This window comes from Oncorhynchus nerka, linkage group LG3 (genome assembly GCF_034236695.1).
Source record: "Oncorhynchus nerka isolate Pitt River linkage group LG3, Oner_Uvic_2.0, whole genome shotgun sequence".
NCBI lineage: Eukaryota > Metazoa > Chordata > Actinopteri > Salmoniformes > Salmonidae > Oncorhynchus > Oncorhynchus nerka.
Genome location: NC_088398.1, coordinates 2352748 through 2373824, shown reverse-complemented (window position 1 = coordinate 2373824; position 21077 = coordinate 2352748). Strand labels below are relative to the sequence as shown.

Sequence of the window (21077 nt, the reverse complement as noted above, 5' to 3'; positions counted from 1 at the left end):
GCTAGGTCTCTCTCCCTGTGGCATAGCTAGGTCTCTCCATGTGGCATAGCTAGGTCTCTCTCCATGTGGCATAGTTAGGTCTTTCTCCCTGTGGCATAGCTAGGTCTCTCTCCCTGTGGCATAGCTAGGTCTCTCTCCCTGTGGCATAGCTAGGTCTCTCTCCCTGTGGCATAGCTAGGTCTCTCTCCATGTGGCATAGCTAGGTCTCTCTCCCCGTGGCATAGCTAGGTCTCTCTCCCTGTGGCATAGCTAGGTCTCTCTCCCCGTGGCATAGCTAGGTCTCTCTCCCCGTGGCATAACTATCTCTTTCTCCCTGTGGCATAGCTAGGTCTCTCTCCCTGTGGCATAACTATCTCTTTCTCCCTGTGGCATAGCTAGGTCTCTCTCCATGTGGCATAGCTAGGTCTTTCTCCCTGTGACATAGCTAGGTCTCTCTCCCTGTGGCATAGCTAGGTCTCTCTCCATGTGGCATAGCTAGGTCTTTCTCCCTGTGGCATAGCTAGGTATTTCTCCCTGTGGCATAGCTAGGTCTCTCCATGTGGCATAGCTATCTGTCTCCCTGTGGCATAGCTAGGTCTCTCTCCCTGTGGCATAGCTAGGTCTCTCTCCCTGTGGCATAGTTAGGTCTTTATCCCTGTGGCATAGCTATCTCTGTATCCCTGTGGCATAGCTCTCGGTCTCCCTGTGGCATAGTTAGGTCTTTCTCCCTGTGGCATAGTTAGGTCTCTCTCCCTGTGGCATAGCTAGGTCTCTCTCCCTGTGGCATAGCTAGGTCTCTCTCCCTGTGGCATAGCTAGGTCTCTCTCCCTGTGGCATAGCTAGGTCTCTCTCCCTGTGGCATAGCTAGGTCTCTCTCCATGTGGCATAGCTAGGTCTCTCTCCATGTGGCATAGCTAGGTCTCTCTCCCTGTGGCATAGCTAGGTCTCTCTCCCTGTGGCATAGCTAGGTCTCTCCATGTGGCATAGCTAGGTCTCTCTCCATGTGGCATAGTTAGGTCTTTCTCCCTGTGGCATAGCTAGGTCTCTCTCCCTGTGGCATAGCTAGGTCTCTCTCCCTGTGGCATAGCTAGGTCTCTCTCCCTGTGGCATAGCTAGGTCTCTCTCCATGTGGCATAGCTAGGTCTCTCTCCATGTGGCATAGCTAGGTCTCTCTCCCTGTGGCATAGCTAGGTCTCACTCCCCGTGGCACAGCTAGGTCGCTCTCCCCGTGGCATAGCTAGGTCTCTCTCCCTGTGGCATAGCTAGGTCTCTCTCCCCGTGGCATAGCTAGGTCTCTCTCCCCGTGGCACAGCTAGGTCTCTCTCCCCGTGGCACAGCTAGGTCTCTCTCCATGTGGCATAGCTAGGTCTCTCTCACTGTGGCATAGCTAGGTCTCTCTCCCTGTGGCATAGCTAGGTCTCTCTCCCTGTGGCATAGCTAGGTCTCTCTATCCTTTTCCTTGATCCTTCCCTTCTCTCTTACATCTCCTGTCACACTGTCAATCTCTGATGTTCCATTGACCCTATTCCTCCCATCTTCCTTTTCCATGTCCCCTCTCCCTCAATCTCCTCCCCCTATTTTCCCCCACTCCCACTCTCTTGGTGTTGTGTCTGTGTTCTCAGTAGGGAGGCTGGATCTTTTGAGTACAGGAAGAGAAGCTGGTACACACACACACGCTGAGAAACCCGAAACACAGCCGTTCCCACAGCTGCCCAATCAGGCAGTGTTGGCTAGGAAAACACACTTACTCATGCGCACACACATCAACACATTCTCATTGCAGAACAATCACACTGCTTTCTCTCACTCACACAAGCTCGTTCCCAGTATCACCCAATCACGCAAGGTCTCACACACTGCTTTCCACACAAACAAATCTAAGGGTAACCTCATTAACCCTAAAACACAAACAAACCCCACATAACTACAAGAGCAGGGGTGTATTCATTAGTCAGATTCCGTTGCAAAAGTGTTTTGCAACGGAAACTGTTTACTCTAGGAGGCAAACAGAACTAAAACGGGGAGGGACCTACCTGAATTTGTCCAATAGAAACTTACTTTCAGAGTTAACGGTTTCTGTTGCTAAACGTTTTGCAACTGACTAATGAATACACCTCTAGTGTTCCACATGGTCAAGTGCAGTGCTCTCACCTCGTTCAAAATGTCTGCATATTCAGCCAATCAAATTGTACCTATTCATGTTAGCAGTAGGCCTATGTGGATACTCTTTATCCACACAAAGAAAAACACTGGATGTTAAACAACAGTATAAAACATTTATTCAATCAGTCTGAAGAAGCAGCAAAGCCCCAACTCCCTTATTTCCAGAGTGATAATATCCTATTAAAATAGCATATGTAGAATACCCTATACACAATCCAATGCATCAACAACAAGAGCACAGACAATATACTTACAGTATATTTAGTTTGGACAAACGTAAACCAATAAAAACAAAAACACAACGTGCACATGCACACGAAGACATACGACCCAAATAAAAACACAACGTGCACATGCACACGAAGACATACGACCCAAATAAAAACACAACGTGCACATGCACACGAAGACATACGACCCAAATAAAAACACAACGTGCACATGCACACGAAGACATACGACCCAAATAAAAACACAACGTGCACATGCACACGAAGACATACGACCCAAATAAAAACACAACGTGCACATGCACACGAAGACATACGACCCAAATAAAAACACAACGTGCACATGCACACGAAGACATACGACCCAAATAAAAACACAACGTGCACATGCACACATACGACCCAAATAAAAACACAACGTGCACATGCACACGAAGACATACGACCCAAATAAAAACACAACGTGCACATGCACACGAAGACATACGACCCAAATAAAAACACAACGTGCACATGCACACGAAGACATACGATCCAAATAAAAACATTGTGTATGAAACACAATACAAATGGAATTCTTAGTCTCCCTCAGTTCATGGATTTAGAGACCAAGTACCGATGATGTAGAGTACATGCCATGTCTGCTTAGAGTAGGGAACGGGTTGCAAAACTCCAGGAACTTTCAATAAATTCCCTGGTTTTCCAGAAATCCTGATTGGAGGGCTCCAGATCTCCTTCTTATTCCCTTCAGATTCTGTGAATCCTCCAACCAGGATGTCTGGAAAAACAAGTTCCTGGAGTTTGGCAACCCTAGTAGGGATGGACAACTGAGTGCTCTACACCCCAGCTACAACTAGTACTACTAGGAGCACTAGTACTAGTACTACTAGGAGCCTCTTCATCTCTCCGTGGTACTTAACTGATCCATTCATATAACTGATTAACTAGCGAGTCGAGACCTTAGACGTCTGGTTATCCAGGTGACCTTAGACGTCTGCTTATCCAGGTATTCAGTGCTTTCAGAAAGTATTATTCAGCCTCATTCTAAAATGGATTTTAAAAATAAAATAATAATCCTCACCAAGCTTAAACAAAAGCCCATGATGACAGAGAGAAAACAGGTTTAGATACATTTTTGCAAATCTATAAAAAACAGAAATACCTTTATTTACATAAGTATTCAGACCCTTTGCGATGAGACTCGAAATTAAGCTCAGGTGCATCCTGTTTCCATTGATCCAGTTTCCATCCTTGAGATGTTTCTACAACTTGATTGGAGTCCATCTGCTATAAATTCAATTGATTGGACATAATTTGGAAATGCACACACCTGTCTATATAAGGTCCCACAGTTGACAGTGCATGTCAGAGCAAAAACCAAGACATGAGGTCGAAGGAATTGTCCATAGAGCTCCGAGACAGGATTGTGTTGAGACACAGATCTGGGGAAAGGTATCAGACCATTTCTGCAGTATTGAAGGTCCAAGAACACAGTGGCCTCCATCGTTCTTAAATAGAAGAAGTTTGGAACCACCAAGACTATTCCTAGGGCTGGCCGACAGGCCAAACTGAGCAATCAGGGGAGAAGGGCCTTGGTCAGGGAGGTGACAGAGATGGTTGTCCTTCTGGAAGTTTCTCCCATCTCCACAGAGGAGCTCTGTCAGTGTTCTTGGTCACCTCCCTGACCAAGAACACTGACAGAGCTCCTCTGTGGAGATGGGAGAAACTTCCAGAAGGACAACCATCTCTGCAGCACTCCATTAATCAGTCCTTTATGGTAGAGTGGCTAGACAGAAGCCACTTCTGGCCTGAATGCCAAGCATCATATCTGGATGAAACCTGGCACCATCCCTACGGTGAAGCATGGTGGTGGCAGCATCATATCTGGACGAAACCTGGCACCATCCCTACGGTGAAGCACGGTGGTGGCAGCATCATATCTGGATGAAACCTGGCACCATCCCTACGGTGAAGCACGGTGGTGGCAGCATCATATCTGGATGAAACCTGGCACCATCCCTACGGTGAAGCACGGTGGTGGCAGCATCATATCTGGATGAAACCTGGCACCATCCCTACGGTGAAGCATGATGGTGGCAGCATCAGGCGGTGGGGATGTTTTTCAGCAGCAGGGACTGGGAGACTAGTCAGGACCCGATCTAACATCTCCGGAGAGACCTGAAAGTAGTTGTGTAGCAACGTTCCCATCCAACCTGACAGAGTTTGAGAAGATCTGCAGAGAAGAATGGAAGAAACTCCCCAAATACAGATGTGCCAAGCTCGTAGCGTCATACCCAAGAAGACTCGAGGCTGTAATCGCAACCAAAGGTGCTTCAACAAAGTACTGAGTAAAGGGTCTGAATACTTATGTAACTGTGATATTTACATTTTTTTTTTATAAATGTACAAAATGAAACAAATTAATCCTCTTTGCTTTGTCATTATGGGGTATTGTGTGTAGATTGATGAGGAAAATAAACAATTTCATACATTTTAGAATAAGGCTGTAACGTAACAAAAATGTGTAAAAACTCAAAGGGTCTGAAAACTTTCTAAATGCACTGTACATCAGTCTAGTTAAAAGAGAAGGACAACCCAGCAGATACTGTGGCTACCAGGAACAGTTGTTCACCCCTAGTTCACAAGTCAACTATAAAGGTGAGGGGTCTCAAACCCCACTAGAGGCAGGATCATCCTGCCCTGTTAGTTAGAGCGATTCAACCAATAGCAGCGCATTGATGCTGAGCATAAAACCTCCCACTGGGTAACAGAGACTACTGTGATTGACAGGGCAGGACTGTCCCGCCCATGTTTGAGTTCTCAGGTGGCAGTAATGATGTCCCAGATTAGGACAGAAAGCACAAAAAGGAAGTGGTGGAGGGAGAACGATGAGGAAGATGCCCCTAACCACTGATACAGGGTCAGATATTTATTCATCATTTTTCATCCCCCATTGCTAGGGTACTCTGATCCTAGATCTGTGATTAGGGACAGCTTCTGCCTTGAGAGGAGAAAGTCTTCTTAAACCCTTGGTGGGTAGGAGTGATCATGAATCATTTACAATATGAGTAACAATATCAGTGATTGACAGCCTGACCATGATAGGGTCAAGAAGCCTGTTATCGCTCTCCCTTGAAACCATTGGTGTGAGTCTCCAGCCACTTAGATTTCGATAAGTTTATAGGATGGCATGCCTTGATTGGCAGATGCAAATCTCCAGAACAGGAAGAACCGGATGAGACTGGTCACAATGCCTGGCGTGTTTGGAACCTGGAACACACAAAAAAACACAAAGAGGGTAAAACCTGGCGGATAGGAGCGTTGGGCCAGTAACCGAAAGGTTGCTGGATCGAATCCCCGAGCTGACAAGGTAAAAATCTGTCGTTCTGTTCCTAAGGCAGGCAGTTAACCCACTGTTCCCCGGGCGCCAAAGACCTGGATGTCGATTAAGGCAGTTCTCCGCACCGCTCTGCCTCAGAGGGGATGGCTTGAATGCGGAAGACACATTTCAGTTGTACAACTGACTAGGTATCCCCTTTCCCTAAAGGTAATTTACAATCATTTAACAGTCCCCTTCCATCTAGCCCCTACCATGTCTCACATACAGTCTGTCTCTGCCTGGCCAGTTCCCCTCTTTCCACTGGGATTCTCTGCCTCTAACCCTATTACAGGGGCTGAGTCACTGGCGCTCTTTCATGCCGTCCCTAGGAGGGGTGCGTCACTTGAGTGGGTTGAGTCACTGATGTGAACTTCCTGTCTGGGTTGGCGCGGTGCGGCCCCCTGGGTTGTGCCGTGGTGGAGATCTTTGTGGGCTATACTCGGCCTCGTCTCAGGATGGTAAGTTGGTGGTTGAGGATATCCCTCTAGTGGTGTGGGGGCTGTGCTTTGGCAAAGGACTGGCCACCCCTCATAGCCTGGTTCCTCTCTAGGTTTCTTCCTAGGTTTTGGCCTTTCTAGGGAGTTTTTCCTAGCCACCGTGCTTCTACACCTGCATTGCTTGCTGTTTGGGGTTTTAGGCTGGAATTCTGTACAGCACTTTGAGATATACACCCGGCCAAAATGAGCAATTGGAGGAGAAGGGCCTTAGTCAGGGAGGTGACCAAGAACACTCCAACATAGCTCCAGAGTTCCTCTGTGGAGATGGGAGAATCTTCCAGAAGGATAACCATCTCTGCAGCACTCCACCAAATCACGATGTTATGGTATCGTGGCCAGATGGAAACCACTCCTCAGTAAAAGGCACATGACAGCCTGCTTGGAGTTTGCTAAAATGCACCTAAAGACAAGATTCTCTGGTCTGAAGAAACCAAGATTGAACTGTTTGGCCTGAATGTCAGGCGTCACGTCTGGTGGAAACCTAACACCATCCCTACGGTGAAGCATGGTGGCGGCAGCATCAAGCTGTGGGGATGTTTTCAGCGGCAGAGACTGGGAGACTAGTCAGGATCGAGGGAAAGATGAACGGAGCAAAGTACACAGAGATCCTTGATGAAAACCTGCACCAGAGCGCTCAGGACCTCCGACTGAGGTGAAGATTCACCTTCTAACAGGACAACAACCCTTCCAATACAACGCAGAACTGGCTTCGGGACAAGTCACTGAATGTCCTTGAGTGGCCCAGCCTGAGCACAGACTTGAACCTGATCAAACATTTCTGGAGAGACTAGAAAATAGCCTTGCAGCGACAATCCCCATCCAACCTGACAGAGCTGATCTGCAGAGAAGAATGATACAGGTGTGCCAAGCTTGTAGTGTCATACCCAAGAAGATCCGAGGCTGTAATCACTGCCAAAGTACAGAGTAAAGATTGATTGATGAGGGAAAAAAAGATTTAATACATTTCAAAATAAGGCTGTAACGTAGAAAAAGTCAAGGGGTCTGAATACTTTCAGAATGCACTGTATACACACACACCATGATATAGTAGTCTTGCAGCTGTAGTCCATAGAGCGTCCAGGATGTTGAGGTGAGGAAGGTAGCTACAGTCAAAGAGAAGGACAAACGCTCCACACTACCAGTACGCACTATCTCCATCTGACAGAGAGAAGAGAGGGGGAGGAGGGGGTGATGAATTGACACAATTCCAATGTATCCAAAAAGACAGCAGATGGGATAAGACACGAACCCAGAACAGGAAGACACAGATGAAAGGCAGGAAATGGACACAGGATCCTACGAGACAGACAGAGGGGGAATGAGACAAACAGGAAGGTGGAGGGGAGGGCTGCACAAATAATCAAATTCACATCAAAATCGCAATATTGACATGTGCAATATGCATATAGGAAGAGATCCATATTGCATGCAATAATTTGAAACGCCACGTGTAACATCAGTTTTTATAGTTTACTCAGTGCGTCTCTCTTCCTCTCTCTTCTTGCAGCTGCTTCCCACACCAAGCCCCACCCCCTGTCACTCAAGCAGCACACTTCCTATTCCCTCCCAGGCCCACCCATGGCTGCGCCCCTGCCCAGTCATGTGAAATCCATAGATTAAGGCCTAATGAATGTATTTCAATTGGCTGATTTCGTCATATGAACTGTAATTCAGTTGTTGCATGTTGAGTTTAGATTTTTGTTCAGTATATATATATATATCGCAATATTTGCACCCCCCAAAAGATAATCACAATTGGACTTTTTGCCCATATCGTGCAGCCCGGGCGGAGGAATAAACCGGAACACAGAGGCAACGAGAAGAGGCAAAGGGCAAGGGGAGAGAGAGTGATGAGAGAGGTGGTCATGTACTGAAGATGGAATCTAAATTGGCCTGTTGTTGGTCTACCTTACATATTTATGAGAGTATGTGAGGAATCGGAGAACAGTGGGTATCAGGGTGGTAGGTACCAGAACATTGGAGAAATAGGTCTGTTTGCCAGGCTAGTGAGTGTGTGTTATCTGCAGTGGGTATCAGGGTGGTAGGTATCAGAACATTGGAGAAATAGGTATGTTTGCCAGGCTAGTGAGTGTGTGTTATCTGCAGTGGGTATCAGGGTGGTAGGTATCAGAACATTGGAGAAATAGGTCTGTTTGCCAGGCTAGTGAGTGTGTGTTATCTGCAGTGGGTATCAGGGTGGTAGGTATCAGAACATTGGAGAAATAGGTCTGTTTGCCAGGCTAGTGAGTGTGTGTTATCTGCAGTGGGTATCAGGGTGGTAGGTATCAGAACATTGGAGAAATAGGTCTGTTTACCAGGCTAGTGAGTGTGTGTTATCTGCAGTGGGTATCAGGGTGGTAGGTACCAGAACATTGGAGAAATAGGTCTGTTTACCAGGCTAGTGAGTGTGTGTTATCTGCAGTGGGTATCAGGGTGGTAGGTATCAGAACATTGGAGAAATAGGTCTGTTTACCAGGCTAGTGAGTGTGTGTTATCTGCAGTGGGTATCAGGGTGGTAGGTACCAGAACATTGGAGAAATAGGTCTGTTTACCAGGCTAGTGAGTGTGTGTTATCTGCAGTGGGTATCAGGGTGGTAGGTACCAGAACATTGGAGAAATAGGTCTGTTTACCAGGCTAGTGAGTGTGTGTTATCTGCAGTGGGTATCAGGGTGGTAGGTACCAGAACATTGGAGAAATAGGTCTGTTTACCAGGCTAGTGAGTGTGTGTTATCTGCAGTGGGTATCAGGGTGGTAGGTACCAGAACATTGGAGAAATAGGTCTGTTTACCAGGCTAGTGAGTGTGTGTTATCTGCAGTGGGTATCAGGGTGGTAGGTACCAGAACATTGGAGAAATAGGTCTGTTTACCAGGCTAGTGAGTGTGTGTTATCTGCAGTGGGTATCAGGGTGGTAGGTACCAGAACATTGGAGAAATAGGTCTGTTTACCAGGCTAGTGAGTGTGTGTTATCTGCAGTGGGTATCAGGGTGGTAGGTACCAGAACATTGGAGAAATAGGTCTGTTTACCAGGCTAGTGAGTGTGTGTTATCTGCAGTGGGTATCAGGGTGGTAGGTACCAGAACATTGGAGAAATAGGTCTGTTTACCAGGCTAGTGAGTGTGTGTTATCTGCAGTGGGTATCAGGGTGGTAGGTACCAGAACATTGGAGAAATAGGTCTGTTTACCAGGCTAGTGAGTGTGTGTTATCTGAACTCTGTATTAAAGTTGTAGAAAAGTTTCTTCACCAGTGCGTGGAAGAATGTGTCCAATGCGTGGACATAGGGTGCATATTGTATAAACACTGTGTAAGAAAGGGTTTGCATATTTACCAGGTCAGCGAGTGGACTCAGGTACATGCTGATAGTGAACAGGCTGCAGGTGAGACCTAGCTGGGCCAGCTGAGACTCTCCCTGAGGCAGGACAACACTGAAGTACAGCCAGCCTCCACAGACCACTCCTCCTGCTAGGAACGTCTGAGAGGTCACTCGCCTCTGGAACGAACACACACACAAGTTTACTGACCCCATACTAATTTGAACCATTTTGGCACACACCCTAAAACTAGGCTTCAAGCAGAGAACCAGTGGGCAGATTTACTAAAAGTGTACTTCAAACCCTAACGGAAAAATACAAACAATGAACTAAAGCAAACAAACCTTGAATATCTACAGAAAACCATCATTATGATATCTACAGAAATGAACACCAGACCATCTCTAAGACAAACGAATGCACCCCTGGGGGATTCAGGTCTGGCTGTATCTATGTGATAAGTGACTAAAAAAACACTATGGTCAACTCACCTTGTCATTGGTGTAGTGGCAGTAGGAGAGACTATAAAACACTGTGGTCAACTCACCTTGTCATTGGTGTAGTGGCAGTAGGAGAGACTATAAAACACTATGGTCAACTCACCTTGTCATTGGTGTAGTGGCAGTAGGAGAGACTATAAAACACTATGGTCAACTCACCTTGTCATTGGTGTAGTGGCAGTAGGAGAGACTATAAAACACTATGGTCAACTCACCTTGTCATTGGTGTAGTGGCAGTAGGAGAGACTATAAAACACTATGGTCAACTCACCTTGTCATTGGTGTAGTGGCAGTAGGAGAGACTATAAAACACTATGGTCAACTCACCTTGTCATTGGTGTAGTGGCAGTAGGAGAGACTATAAAACACTATGGTCAACTCACCTTGTCATTGGTGTAGTGGCAGTAGGAGAGACTATAAAACACTGTGGTCAACTCACCTTGTCATTGGTGTAGTGGCAGTAGGAGAGACTATAAAACACTATGGTCAACTCACCTTGTCATTGGTGTAGTGGCAGTAGGAGAGACTATAAAACACTATGGTCAACTCACCTTGTCATTGGTGTAGTGGCAGTAGGAGAGACTAAAACACTGTGGTCAACTCACCTTGTCATTGGTGTAGTGGCAGTAGGAGAGACTATAAAACACTGTGGTCAACTCACCTTGTCATTGGTGTAGTGGCAGTAGGAGAGACTATAAAACACTGTGGTCAACTCACCTTGTCATTGGTGTAGTGGCAGTAGGAGAGACTATAAAACACTGTGGTCAACTCACCTTGTCATTGGTGTAGTGGCAGTAGGAGAGACTATAAAACACTATGGTCAACTCACCTTGTCATTGGTGTAGTGGCAGTAGGAGAGACTATAAAACACTGTGGTCAACTCACCTTGTCATTGGTGTAGTGGCAGTAGGAGAGACTATAAAACACTATGGTCAACTCACCTTGTCATTGGTGTAGTGGCAGTAGGAGAGACTATAAAACACTGTGGTCAACTCACCTTGTCATTGGTGTAGTGGCAGTAGGAGAGACTATAAAACACTGTGGTCAACTCACCTTGTCATTGGTGTAGTGGCAGTAGGAGAGACTATAAAACACTGTGGACAACTCACCTTGTCATTGGTGTAGTGGCAGTAGGAGAGACTATAAAACACTGTGGACAACTCACCTTGTCATTGGTGTAGTGGCAGTAGGAGAGACTATAAAACACTGTGGTCAACTCACCTTGTCATTGGTGTAGTGGCAGTAGGAGAGACTATAAAACACTGTGGTCAACTCACCTTGTCATTGGTGTAGTGGCAGTAGGAGAGACTATAAAACACTGTGGTCAACTCACCTTGTCGTTGGTGTAGTGGCAGTAGGAGAGACTATAAAACACTGTGGTCAACTCACCTTGTCATTGGTGTAGTGGCAGTAGGAGAGACTATAAAACACTGTGGTCAACTCACCTTGTCGTTGGTGTAGTGGCAGTAGGAGAGACTATAAAACACTGTGGTCAACTCACCTTGTCATTGGTGTAGTGGCAGTAGGAGAGACTATAAAACACTGTGGTCAACTCACCTTGTCATTGGTGTAGTGGCAGTAGGAGAGACTATAAAACACTGTGGACAACTCACCTTGTCGTTGGTGTAGTGGCAGTAGGAGAGACTATAAAACACTGTGGTCAACTCACCTTGTCATTGGTGTAGTGGCAGTAGCAGAGGATGTAGAGGGACTGTAGACAGGCTCCTATGGTGTTAACCAGGACCAGAGTCCCATCCGTCTTCAGTATCCCATAATACAGCCAGCCCAGGTTACTATAGAGACAGACAAGACTTTAGCTCAGTGGGCTAACACAGTATGACTTGTGCAGATGACCCGGGTTTAATCAGTGGTCACTGGCACGTTGCCTAGGCACCACACACAAAGCTTACTTGAGGCATGTGGTGAGGAAGGGGAGGAACTGGACGTTATCTGCACTTTTGGAAGCGCTCATCTTCTTCAGGTCCGTCCTGACACACACACACACACACACACACACACACACACACACACACACACACACACACACACTTTTAAAAGACCTGCTTGCAAATATAGCATAAGAAAAAGGATGCAACTGAACTAAAACATTATTTTATTATCACCTGTCCTGAGTATTTTATTTACACAAGCCTCAGGCATTGAACGAATAACTAAGAAAATATTTGATTAACTCATATATGTGAGATAAGGGTGGACTAGCTAGCTGGCTAGCTAACCAACACCGAGCTAGCTATGTTTCCAAAGTGTAATGCTATACAAACAAGCAAATTAGAACTGAATTTGGTCTCTGTCCAAATTTGCGATGTTGGCAATAAAGAACAGGTATCTAGCTAACGTTTGCTACTTAGCCAGATAGTTTCTCTGAAAAGCAGAAAGCTTTCAAACTTACAGTCCAGTCGAGAACATCCCGACTGTAAATACGATGCACGCCCATGATAGAAACTGCAAAAACTCCATAGATCGGAAAACGGAATATATGGAGCACTACCTAGATAGCTAGGTATGTGTCTAAATTGTGAGTAATTTCGCTATGAATATCAAATCAGCTATCGTGCAAATAGTTGACATCTGCATCAGCAACTCAAGGTTGACGTCATTCTAACCACACTGTATTTCCGTGTTTGTAATCAGGGGCGTATTAATTTCGCCAATTCTGTTGCAAAACGTTTCGTATACGGAAGCAAACAGAACGTAACGAGAGACACCTAACTTCACGTGTCCAATAGAAACTCTCGTTGTGCTCTGTTTGCTTCAGTTTGGTTCTTTAACGGTAAACGGTTTCCTTACTGAATACGCCACAGTATTCTGAAATAATTATGCACTCTGATTGGCAGATAAGGATGAGAGGTTGGATAGGTTTCCACCAATGAAATGATGGTCAATATTTATTATTTTATTTAACTAGGCAAGTCATTTAAGAACACATTCTTATTTTCAATGACGGCCTAGGAACAGTGGGTTAACTGCCTTGTTCAGGGGCAGAACGACAGATTTTTACCTTGTCAGGTCGGATACTGTATCTGCGCTCCATAATAGCTGTATATAACTGCCATCCTTAGCAAATAATATCCTAATGACATATTCCTCTATGGGACAGACAACAAGACGACAGTCAGAATACTGGGATGTCTAGTAGTGTAGTCTGGGCACAGTGTGAAGTTTTCACCTTGGAGGCATGCTGAGTTGGAATGAATGATCTCCTCTGCTGTATCATCACTGAGACACAATATAAATACCCAAATATAGCCTGGAATGTTCGAAACAGTGTAACTTTATACCACATATATACCACTTCACAATATCCACCTTTATGCTATATAGGATAATAATGAGCAATAGGGTTTTGTACATTGCGAGGGGGAACTCATCTCAGTCACTACAGTGTGAAGTGGAACGGCTCCTAATTCATGTTTTGCCTGTGTAATAAACATTTCCAGGTAAACCAAAAGGAGAGCAGTTGTAGATGAAGTCAATCAAAAATCAACCCGGTTTATTACAAGCTGCAACAGGGAGACACCACCCAGCATGAAGCAGAGAAAATGTCTAACTGGCCTCTTGGAGACAGAACCTTAATATCTTAATCAGACAGCACCAAATGTTCTGTAAACAGCAGCCAAGAGGCTTGTAGGAAGTCAAAACAAAAATGCAATGACTTTGTCAGCTGCTACAGAATCACACAGTGTTCAGAATGACATCAATACAATACAGTGAATAATCAGTGTGTCCTCAGGCCTTGTACTTGGACCTCCATTCTTGCGTCAATCACTGTCAACAGATACGGGAATAATCCATAACATTCATTATCAAGTCTAATGACCATCAACCCAAATTAGCATTTTGCTACACCTGCAAAAACATCTGCTAAATATGTGTACGTGACCAATAAAATTGTATTTGATCAACCCACACTAGTGACCATCGACTCACACTAATGACCGTCAACTCACACTAGTGACCATCAATCCGCACTACTGACCATCATCCCGCACTAGTGACCATCAACTCACACTAGTGACCATCAACTCACACTAGTGACCATCAATCCGCACTACTGACCATCATCCCGCACTAGTGACCATCAACTCACACTAGTGACCATCAACCCACACTAGTGACCATCAACTCACACTAGTGACCATCAACTCACACTAGTGACCATCAACCCACACTAGTGACCATCAACCCACACTAGTGACCATCAACTCACACTAGTGACCATCAACCCGCACTAGTGACCATCAACCCACAATACTGAACATCAACTCACACTATTGACCATCAACTCACACTAGTGACCATCAACTCACACTAGTGACCATCAATCCACACTACTGACCATCATCCCGCACTAGTGACCATCATCCCGCACTAGTGACCATCAACCCACACTAGTGACCATCAACTCACACTAGTGACCATCAACTCATTCTAGTGACCATCAACCCACACTAGTGACCATCAACCCACACTAGTGACCATCAACTCACACTAGTGACCATCAACCCACACTAGTGACCATCAACTCACACTAGTGACCATCAACTCACACTAGTGACCATCAACTCACACTAGTGACCATCAACCCGCACTAGTGACCATCAACCCACAATACTGAACATCAACTCACTATTGACCATCAACTCACACTAGTGACCATCAACTCACACTAGTGACCATCAATCCGCACTACTGACCATCAACCCGCACTAGTGACCATCAACTCACACTAGTGACCATCAACTCACACTAGTGACCATCAACCCACACTAGTGACCATCAACTCACACTACTGACCATCAACTCACACTAGTGACCATCAACCCGCACTAGTGAACATCAACCCACATTAGTGACCATCAACTCAGGCTAGTGACCATCAACCCACACTAGTGACCATCAACTCAAACTAGTGACCATCAACTCACACTAATGACCGTCAACCCACACTAGTGACCATCAACTCACACTAATGACCATCAACTCACACTAGTGACCATCAACCCACACTAGTGACCATCAACTCACACTAGTGACCATCAACTCACACTAGTGACCATCAACTCACACTAGTGACCATCAACCCACACTAGTGACCATCAACTCACACTAGTGACCATCAATTCACGCTAGTGACCATCAACCCACACTAGTGACCATCAACCCACACTAGTGACCATCAACTCACACTAGTGACCATCAACCCACACTAGTGACCATCAACTCACACTAGTGACCATCAACCCACACTAGTGACCATCAACTCACACTAGTGACCATCAACTCACACTAGTGACCATCAACCCGCACTAGCGACCATCAACCCACACTAGTGACCATCAACTCACACTAGTGACCATCAACTCACTAGTGACCATCAACCCGCACTAGTGACCATCAACCCACACTAGTGACCATCAACCCACACTAGTGACCATCAACTCACACTAGTGACCATCAACTCACACTAGTGACCATCAACTCACACTAGTGACCATCAACTCACACTAGTGACCATCAACTCGCACTAGTGACCATCAACCCGCACTAGTGACCATCAACCCACACTAGTGACCATCAACCCACACTAGTGACCATCAACTCACACTAGTGACCATCAACTCACACTAGTGACCATCAACTCACACTAGTGACCATCAATCCACACTACTGACCATCATCCCGCACTAGTGACCATCAACCCACACTAGTGACCATCAACTCACACTAGTGACCATCAACTCATTCTAGTGACCATCAACCCACACTAGTGACCATCAACCCACAATACTGAACATCAACTCACACTAGTGACCATCAACCCACACTAGTGACCATCAACTCACACTAGTGACCATCAACTCACACTAGTGACCATCAACTCACACTAGTGACCATCAACCCGCACTAGTGACCATCAACCCACAATACTGAACATCAACTCACACTATTGACCATCAACTCACACTAGTGACCATCAACTCACACTAGTGACCATCAATCTGCACTACTGACCATCAACCCGCACTAGTGACCATCAACTCACACTAGTGACCATCAACTCACACTAGTGACCATCAACCCGCACTAGTGACCATCAACCCACACTAGCGACCATCAACTCACACTAGTGACCATCAACCCACACTACTGACCATCAACTCACACTAGTGACCATCAACCCGCACTAGTGAACATCAACCCACATTAGTGACCATCAACTCAGGCTAGTGACCATCAACCCACACTAGTGACCATCAACTCAAACTAGTGACCATCAACTCACACTAATGACCGTCAACCCACACTAGTGACCATCAACTCACACTAATGACCATCAACTCACACTAGTGACCATCAACCCACACTAGTGACCATCAACTCACACTAGTGACCATCAACTCACACTAGTGACCATCAACTCACACTAGTGACCATCAACCCACACTAGTGACCATCAACTCACACTAGTGACCATCAACTCACACTAGTGACCATCAACCCACACTAGTGACCATCAACCCACACTAGTGACCACCAACTCACACTAGTGACCATCAACCCGCACTAGTGACCTTCAACCCACAATACTGAACATCAACTCACACTATTGACCATCAACTCACACTAGTGACCATCAACTCACACTAGTGACCATCAATCCGCACTACTGACCATCAACCCGCACTAGTGACCATCAACTCACACTAGTGACCATCAACTCACACTAGTGACCATCAACCCGCACTAGTGACCATCAACCCACACTACTGACCATCAACCCGCACTAGTGACCATCAACTCACACTAGTGACCATCAACTCACACTAGTGACCATCAACCCGCACTAGTGACCATCAACCCACACTAGCGACCATCAACTCACACTAGTGACCATCAACCCACACTAGTGACCATCAACTCACACTACTGACCATCAACTCACACTAGTGACCATCAACCCGCACTAGTGAACATCAACCCACATCAGTGACCATCAACTCAGGCTAGTGACCATCAACCCACACTAGTGACCATCAACTCAAACTAGTGACCATCAACTCACACTAATGACCGTCAACCCACACTAGTGACCATCAACTCACACTAATGACCATCAACTCACACTAGTGACCATCAACCCACACTAGTGACCATCAACTCACACTAGTGACCATCAACTCACACTAGTGACCATCAACTCACACTAGTGACCATCAACCCGCACTAGTGACCATCAACCCACAATACTGAACATCAACTCACACTATTGACCATCAACTCACACTAGTGACCATCAACTCACACTAGTGACCATCAACTCACACTAGTGACCATCAATCCGCACTACTGACCATCAACCCGCACTAGTGACCATCAACTCACACTAGTGACCATCAACTCACACTAGTGACCATCAACCCGCACTAGTGACCATCAACCCACACTAGCGACCATCAACTCACACTAGTGACCATCAACCCAACCATCAACTCACACTACTGACCATCAACTCACACTAGTGACCATCAACCCGCACTAGTGAACATCAACCCACATTAGTGACCATCAACTCAGGCTAGTGACCATCAACCCACACTAGTGACCATCAACTCAAACTAGTGACCATCAACTCACACTAATGACCGTCAACCCACACTAGTGACCATCAACCCACACTAGTGACCATCAACTCACACTAGTGACCATCAACCCGCACTAGTGACCATCAACCCACAATACTGAACATCAACTCACACTATTGACCATCAACTCACACTAGTGACCATCAACTCACACTAGTGACCATCAATCCACACTACTGACCATCATCCCGCACTAGTGACCATCATCCCGCACTAGTGACCATCAACCCACACTAGTGACCATCAACTCACACTAGTGACCATCAACTCATTCTAGTGACCATCAACCCACACTAGTGACCATCAACCCACACTAGTGACCATCAACCCACACTAGTGACCATCAACTCACACTAGTGACCATCAACTCACACTAGTGACCATCAACTCACACTAGTGACCATCAACCCACACTAGTGACCATCAACTCACACTAGTGACCATCAACTCACACTAGTGACCATCAACCCACACTAGTGACCATCAACCCACACTAGTGACCATCAACCCACAATACTGAACATCAACTCACACTAGTGACCATCAACCCACACTAGTGACCATCAACTCACACTAGTGACCATCAACTCACACTAGTGACCATCAACTCACACTAGTGACCATCAACCCGCACTAGTGACCATCAACCCACAATACTGAACATCAACTCACACTATTGACCATCAACTCACACTAGTGACCATCAACTCACACTAGTGACCATCAATCCGCACTACTGACCATCAACCCGCACTAGTGACCATCAACTCACACTAGTGACCATCAACTCACACTAGTGACCATCAACCCGCACTAGTGACCATCAACCCACACTAGCGACCATCAACTCACACTAGTGACCATCAACCCACACTACTGACCATCAACTCACACTAGTGACCATCAACCCGCACTAGTGAACATCAACCCACATTAGTGACCATCAACTCAGGCTAGTGACCATCAACCCACACTAGTGACCATCAACTCAAACTAGTGACCATCAACTCACACTAATGACCGTCAACCCACACTAGTGACCATCAACTCACACTAATGACCATCAACTCACACTAGTGACCATCAACCCACACTAGTGACCATCAACTCACACTAGTGACCATCAACTCACACTAGTGACCATCAACTCACACTAGTGACCATCAACCCACACTAGTGACCATCAACTCACACTAGTGACCATCAACTCACACTAGTGACCATCAACCCACACTAGTGACCATCAACCCACACTAGTGACCATCAACTCACACTAGTGACCATCAACCCGCACTAGTGACCATCAACCCACACTAGTGACCATCAACTCACACTAGTGACCATCAACTCACACTAGTGACCATCAACCCGCACTAGTGACCATCAACCCACAATACTGAACATCAACTCACACTATTGACCATCAACTCACACTAGTGACCATCAACTCACACTAGTGACCATCAATCCGCACTACTGACCATCAACCCGCACTAGTGACCATCAACTCACACTAGCGACCATCAACTCACACTAGTGACCATCAACCCGCACTAGTGACCATCAACCCACACTAGCGACCATCAACTCACACTAGTGACCATCAACCCACACTAGTGACCATCAACTCACACTACTGACCATCAACTCACACTAGTGACCATCAACCCGCACTAGTGAACATCAACCCACATTAGTGACCATCAACTCAGGCTAGTGACCATCAACCCACACTAGTGACCATCAACTCAAACTAGTGACCATCAACTCACACTAATGACCGTCAACCCACACTAGTGACCATCAACTCACACTAGTGACCATCAACTCACACTAGTGACCATCAACTCACACTAGTGACCATCAACCCACACTAGTGACCATCAACCCACAATACTGAACATCAACTCACACTATTGACCATCAACTCACACTAGTGACCATCAACTCACACTAGTGACCATCAATCCACACTACTGACCATCAACCCGCACTAGTGACCATCAACTCACACTAGTGACCATCAACTCACACTAGTGACCATCAACCCGCACTAGTGACCATCAACCCACACTAGCGACCATCAACTCACACTAGTGACCATCAACCCACACTACTGACCATCAACTCACACTAGTGACCATCAACCCGCACTAGTGAACATCAACCCACATTAGTGACCATCAACTCAGGCTAGTGACCATCAACCCACACTAGTGACCATCAACTCAAACTAGTGACCATCAACTCACACTAATGACCGTCAACCCACACTAGTGACCATCAACTCACACTAATGACCATCAACTCACACTAGTGACCATCAACCCACAGTGACCATCAACTCACACTAGTGACCATCAACTCACACTAGTGACCATCAACTCACACTAGTGACCATCAACCCACACTAGTGACCATCAACTCACACTAGTGACCATCAACTCACACTAGTGACCATCAACCCACACTAGTGACCATCAACCCACACTAGTGACCATCAACTCACACTAGTGACCATCAACCCGCACTAGTGACCATCAACCCACACTAGTGACCATCAACTCACACTAGTGACCATCAACTCAGTGACCATCAACCCGCACTAGTGACCATCAACCCACAATACTGAACATCAACTCACACTATTGACCATCAACTCACACTAGTGACCATCAACTCACACTAGTGACCATCAATCCGCACTACTGACCATCAACCCGCACTAGTGACCATCAACTCACACTAGTGACCATCAACTCACACTAGTGACCATCAACCCGCACTAGTGACCATCAACCCACACTAGCGACCATCAACTCACACTAGTGACCATCAACCCACTCTAGTGACCATCAACTCACACTACTGACCATCAACTCACACTAGTGACCATCAACCCGCACTAGTGAACATCAACCCACATTAGTGACCATCAACTCAGGCTAGTGACCATCAACCCACACTAGTGACCATCAACTCAAACTAGTGACCATCAACTCACACTAATGACCGTCAACCCACACTAGTGACCATCAACCCACACTAGTGACCATCAACTCACACTAGTGACCATCAACCCGCACTAGTGACCATCAACCCACAATACTGAACATCAACTCACACTATTGACCATCAACTCACACTAGTGACCATCAACTCACACTAGTGACCATCAATCCACACTACTGACCATCATCCCGCACTAGTGACCATCATCCCGCACTAGTGACCATCAACCCACACTAGTGACCATCAACTCACACTAGTGACCATCAACTCATTCTAGTGACCATCAACCCACACTAGTGACCATCAACCCACACTAGTGACCATCAACCCACACTAGTGACC

General features: G+C 46.1%; 1 protein-coding gene across 2 annotated transcripts; it reads right to left on the bottom strand.

Annotated features, from left to right (window-relative positions):
- Window positions 1-2241: 2241 nt before the first annotated feature.
- Window positions 2242-12702, bottom strand: LOC115124396 (sugar transporter SWEET1-like). Of its 2 annotated transcripts, XM_065007019.1 has the most exons (6): window positions 12470-12701; window positions 11970-12047; window positions 11729-11852; window positions 9577-9738; window positions 7287-7406; window positions 2242-5642 (listed from the first exon to the last, which is right to left on the bottom strand). In XM_065007019.1, the coding sequence occupies exons 1-6, from the start codon at window positions 12535-12537 to the stop codon at window positions 5535-5537; spliced, it is 660 nt and encodes a 219-aa protein (XP_064863091.1). In that variant the 5' UTR covers window positions 12538-12701; the 3' UTR covers window positions 2242-5534. The 2 variants fall into 2 exon arrangements, with proteins under 2 accessions (XP_064863091.1, XP_064863094.1); XM_065007022.1 differs by lacking the exon at window positions 7287-7406 and having other exon boundaries at window positions 12470-12702.
- Window positions 12703-21077: the final 8375 nt, after the last annotated feature.

Coding starts and splice junctions, on each gene's coding strand:
- LOC115124396 (XM_065007019.1), bottom strand. CDS start 12,537: ATGGAGTTTTTGCAGTTTCTATCATGGGCGTGCATCGTATTTACAGTC. Junction 11,853..11,969: donor TTCCTCACCACATGCCTCAA/GTAAGCTTTGTG, acceptor CTGTCTCTATAG/TAACCTGGGCTGGCTGTATT. Junction 5,643..7,286: donor TGCAAGACTACTATATCATG/GTGTGTGTGTAT, acceptor TGTGTGTTCCAG/GTTCCAAACACGCCAGGCAT.